Source organism: Ascaphus truei, chromosome 4 (genome assembly GCF_040206685.1).
Source record: "Ascaphus truei isolate aAscTru1 chromosome 4, aAscTru1.hap1, whole genome shotgun sequence".
Lineage (NCBI taxonomy): Eukaryota > Metazoa > Chordata > Amphibia > Anura > Ascaphidae > Ascaphus > Ascaphus truei.
The window spans coordinates 282,853,902-282,863,345 of record NC_134486.1 but is presented as its reverse complement, the minus strand read 5'-3'; the positions used below and the strand labels follow the sequence as shown (position 1 = coordinate 282,863,345).

Sequence of the window (9,444 nt, the reverse complement as noted above, 5' to 3'; positions counted from 1 at the left end):
TCCAAGAAACAGATAAGACTTTTACTCTTAAGAGACTGCTTATATCTGCTTATTTTCATGCTATATGTTTTGGGGCTGCGAGACATGCTTAACTAATGGTGATGTGAACTAATTGCATAGGATTTCACTAGAAATACTCCCAAGTGAATGGAAGCTTTGTTCCCCCCCGTGTTTGGATAATTTCCGGATGAAAAGGAACAGGCACAATAAAGCCTATTATAATTTCACATTATAAAGCCTCCTAATTGTGTACCTCTGTGAACGTCCGTCTACAGGCTACTACCAGTTGTGGTAGCATTACTCCTAAATTGGAAGTTCCCGGAGACAGGTGGCTGTAATAATCTGGGCTCTGACTAGGAACTTGCACGGGGCTACTCTTGTACCCGCTAGCGGTAGGTGTCTCTGGGGTGACGTTGGAGGTGTAGGTTACCCTGGGTATGGGTAAATCAGCCCTGATTGGTGTGCTTGCTACCGGGGCTTGAGTCATCCACCCCCCAGGGGTGTAGGAGAAGGTGGACGTCTCAGCCTGATAGGGGGAGTCCCGAGGTCACTATACCCACGGTATAGTGGGGAGTCCCGAGGTCATATACCCACGGCCATGGAAGGTGACAGCCCGGGGTATATGAGGGGGTATCCTTTGGGCAGAGCCTCTGACCTGATTTAGAGCCTGAGGGGCATCATCTAGGCATATTTTTTGCCTTGTGGCCAGTAGTACAACACTCCACTGATAGGCGGTGTCATATTTTCTACTGATGATCTTGGTGTCCCTTAGGCCAGATTATCTCATGTGGTTGCGGACGGTAAACATTGACGTGAGGGCAGGGACTCCTCCCATTGCGACCACGTGGCGCGGAGGTTCCCGGAGCTCTAAGGCCCAGTTGTGGACCAGTTGTTGAGAGGGGGCGTAAACATGATGTTCTGGTAGGTTTACTAATTTACTGCTGAGTAGTGTACCACAGGTCTGAGATCTCAGCAGCGCCTCCAAATGTAGCACAGTTTCCCCCACCTCATTGGGATGTGGCGGCTACTTTGTGTGTGGTGCATTACCTGTGGCTCACAGAAGGCCTGAACTTCTGCTGCTGGGTGCCTGATCCGTCTGGTGACAGCGCCTCCACCTGTGCGGGATCCTACTATATTGGATAATCCCGTCACAGGACCCAATGCAATAACAAACACACTGATAGATAACAGTTTACTGCATGCATACGAAACAAGGAAGAACAATATACCACCCACACCAAATAGGCCACGCACGCCCATAACCCTACAGTGCCCTCCAACACAGAGTCCAGACTTGGATGGGATATTTCCCCAAAGTTCTGAGGTGCCCCTGGGCACCCAACAACCCTGGTGTCCACAAGAGTCAACCCACCCAAAGTGTGTGACAGCACTGCGCACAACCGCGTGTTAATGTTTGTGCACCTGTAGGTGTGATACCACGCCATCAGCTTGAGGGTCCCACCATGAAGTCTCTTATCTGATCTGGTCCAAGACCACCGGATTGCCAGTTCGCTGCTGTGTCCCTCACACTTGACAGTACAGGGGCGGTGTCCATATCTAATAGGCCTGTCCCTGCAGCAACCACAAGTTTAGGGGAATCAGGGCCTATGGGGGTCTCTGGCCTAGTGCAGGGGCCACAGACACCCTGCACACACCCTACACTTTCCTTGTCCCAGCTCCGACTGGCATGGCCTCTGAACCGCCAAATGTATCCATCTCAGACCTCGGGAATACTGCAACCCTATTGGCTATATCTCCCCATCTGACTCTGCCTTTGGGGCTGTTGGGGATTGTAGTTCCCCGGCGGAGCTGAACTGTAATGGCAGCCCCCCTGGCGTTATACATTTTGACATTATGGTAACTTACTAATTTTTGTGTGTACAACACCCCTGCCCAAAAAATAGTCCCTGCAATATAGCATGTAAGGTCCGCCTTAACTGTAACATCCAGAATCTGCAGAACAGATAGTAACTTCAGTTAGTCAATATCATATTCCCTTGACAAAGTTTTACATGCACGTCGTTTGTTATTTCCTGCAGCTTGATGGCGTACATATACATACATGCTCATAAACCAGTTTGAAAATTCTACCTCACTCAGTGTAGCGCCTTGCTGTTGTTAGTATAATATAAGGCAAATAACAGGTAAGAATCGGAAGCCAGACAGAGGTATGATTATACTAGAAAAACACACACAAACACAACAAAAGCGTGCCAATATAAAAATTAATTTTATATGAATAAAAGTTTTTTTTCTTTTACATATACAGTACATAATCATTACACAGCACAAATGGAGTCATCATCCAATAATAAAGGACATTTATGTCCTATATTGTTTTATCTCTAGTGGATTATACTGTATCATTTAATTAGGGATCTCTGAGGTTCCATATGATTTTTATTTTGCCCATCACTAGGAATGCTTTAGGATTATTTGTAGTTTGTGAGAGGGGGGGGCGAGCGGTGTGAGGGACGAGCGGGGGGGGGGAGGGTAGTGATGGACGAGCGGTGAGGGATTGGAGTAGGGGAGAGGTGAGGGATTGGAGTAGGGGAGGGGGTGAGGGATTGGAGTAGGGGAGGGGGTGAGGGATTGGAGTATGGGGGGGCGGCGAGGGATTGGAGTAGAGGAGGCGGTGAGGGAATGGAGTAGGGGGGGTGGTGAGGGAATGGAGTAGGGGGGCGTGACATGTAGAGGGCAGTGAGGGATTGGAGTAGGGGGGGCGGCGAGGGATTGGAGTAGGGGTGGCGGCGAGGGATTGGAGGTGGGGGGGGGGGGCGTCGAGGGATTGGAGTAGGGGGGGCGGCGAGGGATTGGAGTAGGGGGGGCGCGAGGGATTGGAGTAGGGGGGGGCGGCGAGGGATTGGAGTAGGGGGGGGGCGGCGAGGGATTGGAGTAGGGGGGGGCGGCAAGGGATTGGAGTAGGGGGGGCGGCAAGGGATTGGAGTAGGGGGGGGGCGGCAAGGGATTGGAGTAGGGGGGGGGCGGCAAGGGATTGGAGTAGGGGGGGCGGCAAGGGACTGGAGTGGGGGGCAGCGAGGGTTGGAGTAGGGGGGGGCAGCGAGGGTTGGAGTAGGGGGGGGCAGCGAGGGTTGGGGTAGGGGGGGGCAGCGAGGGTTGGAGTAGGGGGGGCGGCAAGGGATTGGAGTGGGGGGCAGCGAGGGTTGGAGTAGGAGGAGTAACATGTAGAGGGCAGTGCCAATCGGTGACCCCTGGCTTCTTGTGCTCCACGTGTGAATGCCGGGAGGCGCCACCCCGCTGCACATCACAGGAGGCGCTTGGTGGCGGTGACGTCCTCTCCATGTCCCTCCCTGAGCTCAGCCTTCTGTTTCTACAGCAAGTGCTGCTGGAAGCCCCTGCACGTCATCGCGCATGCGCGCTCCACTTCCGGGTTCTCCGCTGTTTCCAGTCCCCGGTTTCCCCCGGTTTTCCGGTCACTGAAATGTCACCCCGGCTAGGGGCAACCTCTCCCGGAAACCGGGGGATGTCCCGGTAAATGGAGCCACTGCCGCCATCACTCCCTCTACTCCTCCCTCATCCGCCGTCCCCTCACTCCGCCCCTCATCCCCTCTCCTCACTGCTTCATCCCTCCCTGCTCTCCTTCCATCTCTTCTTGTCTGCTCTCCGTCCCCTCCTCCTCTCCGGTGCCGGGCGCTGGAGTTTGCTTTTCCTGGGGGGGTGAGCTCCCCTAGGATGGAGAGAGCCATGGAGCAGCTCAACCGCCTGACCCGATCCCTGCGCAGAGCCCGCACGGTGGAGCTGCCTGAAGGTGATAGGGACGGGGAGGTGTAAAGAGACATGTCAAAGGGACCGGATCCCATTAAGTATATAATAAGGAGGATATCACAGTTACCACATCCCATGGTATATAATAAGAACATCACTGGTACCACATCCCATGGTATATAATAAGGGGGATATCACAGTTACCACATCCCATGGTATATAATAAGGGGGATATCACAGTTACCACATCCCATGGTATATAATAAGGGGGATATCACAGTTACCACATCCCATGGTATATAATAAGAACATCACTGGTACCACATCCCATGGTATATAATAAGAACATCACTGGTGCAATATCCCGTGGTATATAATAAGAACATCACTGGTGCCATATCTCGTGGTATATAATAAGAATATCACCGGTACCATATCCCATGATCATAAAAAGTACCATATCCAACGGTACACACATAATATAACATAGACCAGGTGTGCGCAAACTGGGGGGGTGCGTGATATTTTCTGTGTGGCGTGGCGGTTACAGAGGCACCGTGCTTCCCTGTAGTCATTTAAATGGCAGGCGACCGCGCAAGGACTCTGTGACGTAACTTTGTGTTGGGCGACGCATCGCCATGGCAACTCGTGGGTGCCACGTGATGTCATGGCAATGCGACATCACGTCACATGACCCTGCTGCGCCTTTTGACGGGGGGGAGGGCAGGCAAGGCGAATAGTTTGCGCACCCCTGCCATAGACTATAAACGGCATATTCCCAATGTAACAATCATATAAAAGATTGTGGCTCATATTTACTAAGCAGTCATCTGCCATAAGACACCTTACAGCTCATTCATGCCAAAAGCTGTCTTATGGCAGAATACTGCTTGGGTAAACATGGCCCCAATAACCGGTCTGTCTGGTTCAAGTCTGTTTTCCTGCACAACTCTTGTTGAGGAACTACATGGAGGGAACCAGAACGCATTCATTTTATTTAAAATAAAATAAATTAAAAAAAAGATTCAGGGAAGACCTCATGGTAACATTGATTCAGGCTGGTAGCACTGTACTGGGGTAATGTTTTGTGGCAGTTGGTTTTTATAAATGTGTGAGTGGGAATTGACCTCTGCTGTAGAAATGGTGAAACGGCATCAGATTTACCAAATGAAATAATTTTACTTGTTTGCAATGGGGCAATGTTTTGTTTGTTAGATTTGATGTTGCTTTGCACCAGTTTTGCTGCTGGCAGACTTTGATAAACCTCCCTCTGTTTGACTGACTAATATGTTGGTGGAGGGGCTTTGAATGCAGTTAGACATTGTCCCCAAACCTGGTAATTGCTGCATCTGTCAACCAGACCCAAATAATAATAATAATAATAGCATGTTCTTGTATAGCGCTGCTAGTTATACGCAGCGCTTTACAGAGACATTTTGCAGGCACAGGTCCCTGCCCCGTTGAGCTTACAATCTATGTTTTTGATGCCTGAGGCACAGGGAGATAAAGTGACTTGCCCAAGGTCACAAGGAGCCGACACTGGGAATTGAACCAGGTTCCCCTGCAACAATCTCAGTGTCAATCAGTGTCTTTACTCACTGAGCCACTCCTTCTCTCCAAATCAGATGTCTTGAGCTACTCTGACCCGAAATATGTAATGGCTCTTAATAGCCTTGTGTATTGTGTAACTTGTGGTTAAATAGGCTTTATGTTCAACCCACTCAAATGTTGACTACAGCGTAGTGATGTGAGGTAATTAGACAGCAGTATTTAGTATTGCCCTGTTACCCCTTTCTTATGCCCCTCTCTCTTGCATCCTTTTTATAATAATTATAATAATAATAACTTTATTTGATAGAGTGCCTTTCCCTCTAATAGAACTGAAAGTGCTTCACAGACAGTCCCTGGCCAGATGAGTTTACAATCTGTTTTTGATGCCGGAGGCACAGGGAGATTAAGTGATTTACCCAATGTCACAAGGAGCCGACACCGAGAATTGAACCAGGTTCCCCTTATCATTGCTGACAGAGTCTTTATCGTTATCTTTACTCACTGAACCATAAGTTTAGCACTTATTTAGATTTCCTGTTCCATCTACCTCATTGGTTGTATGTTGTTTTCATACAGTTTCTATCCTACTAACATTAATTCTTTGGCAGTATCAGGGACCAAGCTTAATTCATTTTGGGGGCTCCTCATTCAGCCTATGGGTTGCCAGTTGGATAGCTTTTGTTTAAATGAAAAACAAGAAAACTGTGTGGATTAAATGAAAACAAACACAAAGGTATTATTGATCCAAAGAAAATGTATTGCATGAAATCTCAGTAGGCCCTGGCTGAAATGGTGTACATGGGTTGGACTGTAGTGTTGTTCAAGTATTTGTTCTTTAAAGATAGATATTATTATTATTGTTTATTTGGAAAGCGCCAACATATTCCACAGTGTGGTACAATTGTGGTACAGCGTTATGTATAACTATTTTATGTAATATACAAGTGAGGATGAACATGCACAAACAAATACAAAGAGTTAATGCGGACCTTACTCGTGAGAGCTTACATACTGTAGATTGGCTGTGTATTATGTTAATCGTTAAACTGTTATTACTTTTGCACAGATAATGAAACTGCTGTTTACACCTTAATGCCTATGGTAATGGCTGATCAACACAGGTATGTCTGTCATTTTCAGTTAAAATACATTAAAACTCATTAACCAAAAAGTACATAAATGGAGCAGATGATGTTTGGGTATGTAATGGTCCTTTATGGCTTCAAATTTACAATGAGGTCACAAATAGGGATCTGCAGTTTTCTGATAAATTGCTTGTACATACTGTATAGAAATACAAAAGCATAGACATTCCCATTAGTATTATGGGTTTGCCACATACTGTACTACACAGGGTTTTTTTTTTTTTTTAATTTTGAGACTGTGATCAAGCACAAAAAAAAGCTGATATTGTTGGTTAACAAATACTAACTCAAAGCGGGTAATACATTCTGTATAAGTATCTTGTGAAGTCATATGCTCATCCCCCTCAGCATGCTTCCATGTGAAGGGTTGATATCAATTAGATAACTGCATTGGGCCCTTTAGAACGCCTTACATTCATTGATGAAAACACCAGTGTAGTTGTAAATATATTGTCCCTAAGCATTTGAAATAAAGGAAATGACTGTTGTATGATCAAATAAAAAATGCAAGGTAAGTGAAACCTGGTAAGAAGTACTGTAGTATACAGTGGGTGTTCCACATTCATATTTAACAGCACATTGATTTTTTGCCATGTTTGCAGCAGAGAATATTCAAAATGTCAAACATTCTGATAATGGTTATTTTAATTTCCTTATTTTAAAGTAAGGCAGGAAATGATCAGTTATGGATTTTTCATTCCAAAATTATAGAGCACCAAACTCAATTTAGTATCTGAGTTATTGTTCATAGAAATGAAGGTGAACCGTGAATACAGATGTCCAACCACAGTCTCTTAAACATTTTCATACGTTTTTACTAAGGTTTCTGCCAATGCTTGCACTTCTGTTTAGTTTTTATATTTAGCACTTTTATCAATATTTTTTTGAAATTGACAACATTCTCAATATCGCCCAGAAAGTACATTCTTTCTTTGTCTCAATAAGTGTGTAAGCCTACATATTACCTGAATTTACCTTACAGAACACTGACTATAGTTAACCTACTCAGCTCGTGGTTGAAATATGATTTTATATAAGAAATAAAACACATTTGCATGCAGTTTTTATGGTAAAAATTCTCTGTCTGCAAGATATAAATACACCAGTAGAGGGCCAAAATATTGATCTTTTGTCTTTACGTGGGTCTATCCTATCTATCCTGTCATATCTCAGTCTATGTATAAATATAACTCATGACGACTAAAAATAATAATAGCATGTTCTTGTATAGCGCTGCTAGTTTTACGTGACGCTTTACAGAGACATTTTTGCAGGCACAGGTCCCTGCCCCGGGGAGCTTACAATCTATGTTTTTGGTGTTTGAGGCACAGGGAGATAAAGCGACTTGCCCAGGGTCACAGGGCGCCAACACCGGGCTCCACTGCTCCAAACTCTGTCAGACAGTGTCTTTACTCACTGAGCCACTCCCTTTATTAGTAAAGGTTAGGCGCTAGTGGTACAATATTTCTCCAAGAATTACATTGTATTACATGAGCCTCTACAATCAATCCAAACGGATATTTCATAACATACTGTACAAATATAACAGATGGAACGAAAAAGGGATCTCACACACAGCACTTTTGTTATGACACCTGCATGCAAATGTTTTTTTTTCTTTCTATCTCAGATTCTTATGTGACCACGAGTTATCATTTAAAGGGGCAGTTCAACCTACTCGAGATAGCTGTGTGTGTGTCCGTCCTCTAATGAATTAATACAAAACAAGGGAAACAAATAAAAACCTTCTTGCACTTGGGGTCCTAATGATCCCGGCAGTAAATGCATTTTTCATTCCATTGGGGATACTGAAACCCTGAATGACAACTGCTGGGGACCTTGCAGCCACTCAGATTGAAGTGTGCCCAGGAAGCCGCAGTCTGAGGTGGCTGTGAGCTCCTCAACGGGACATCTGTCGGCATTTCCGCGTTCCAGACGGCATGGAAAATGCATCGATTAACAGGATGTTCACAACATCTTCCTCAACTTTTGTAAACTTCTGTGTTTATATTATTTCATTAGATAAAAAAAATAATAATAATTTAAGTTAAACTGCCCCTCTAATTAGTGTTAATGTTATATTAGGAGATTATTATTTCTTTTGCCAGTTTCACAAACGTGTTCTAAGGTTTTGTCCATCTGTAACAATGAATTATTTTGCAAGCGTTTGGGAATTAAGTGCTACCCTGGGAATGTTTTAAGTATAGACTTATATTTCTGTTTTGTAAGCATTTATTTAATTCTGGATAAAGATAACTCAATAAGTGACCATTTGGATTTGTATATGTGTCATGTATGTGTTAATAGAAACTTTATCGAGAACATATTGTGCAAACCTGAGTGAAGCCTCTTCAGATGAACTGTTGGCCTAAGTAGATTTAAGATTAGATTTGTGGGTTTTTTAAAGCTAGAGTACAAATAAGGGGCTTATTTTAAGGTGCGAAGGGACGATAACCCATTGAAATTGAGTCGACATGAGAGAAGATTTTAGGGTTTTATTTTAGATGCTCCAAAACAGCCCAACACCTACTGTATTTTGTTGGTCCATTTGAAGGTTATTTTTAATTTACGTTTTTACAAATTAAAATATAAGCAATAACGAACTAATAATGAAATAATTAAAATAACTTATTTTGTAGCTATCACAAACTTGCTTTATTGTTTTTTTTTTCTTTCATTTAAGGTCTGTGTTGGAGTTACTTTCAAATTCCAAGTTTGATGTCAACTATGCCTTTGGACGAGTGAAAAGGAGTTTGCTTCATATTGCTGCTAAGTAAGATTTAACTGTAGAGGTTCCTTCATTATTCACAAGCAACTACATGGCAATGCTTCTAAAACTGGAAATGGGATTGGTTATGCAAGATAATATTTATTTTTTATTCCTTTTATTTTGCAAAAGAAAATGTTCAGTAGCTGAAACAACGTGTTATGCAGATTAAAATAAAAGTGAAATCTGAAAATGATGAGACATTTGTTTTACTTTTGATAGAGCTGTATTTGCACCTCCAGTAATGGCCTACTG

At 44.2% G+C, this 9,444-nt stretch overlaps 1 protein-coding gene across 2 annotated transcripts in view; it reads left to right on the top strand.

Annotated features, from left to right (window-relative positions):
• Positions 1-3,327: 3,327 nt before the first annotated feature.
• Positions 3,328-9,444, top strand: part of HACE1 (HECT domain and ankyrin repeat containing E3 ubiquitin protein ligase 1) — an 80,679-nt gene continuing 74,562 nt past the window's right edge. Inside the window, exons 1-3 of one of the 2 annotated variants that reach the window (XM_075597532.1) lie at positions 3,328-3,769; positions 6,344-6,398; positions 9,106-9,195. In XM_075597532.1, the coding sequence (XP_075453647.1) occupies positions 3,694-3,769; positions 6,344-6,398; positions 9,106-9,195 (221 nt within the window). In that variant the 5' untranslated portion in view covers positions 3,328-3,693. The remainder of the gene's footprint in view (positions 3,770-6,343; positions 6,399-9,105; positions 9,196-9,444) is intronic. The other variant, XM_075597531.1, reaches the window with a different exon arrangement.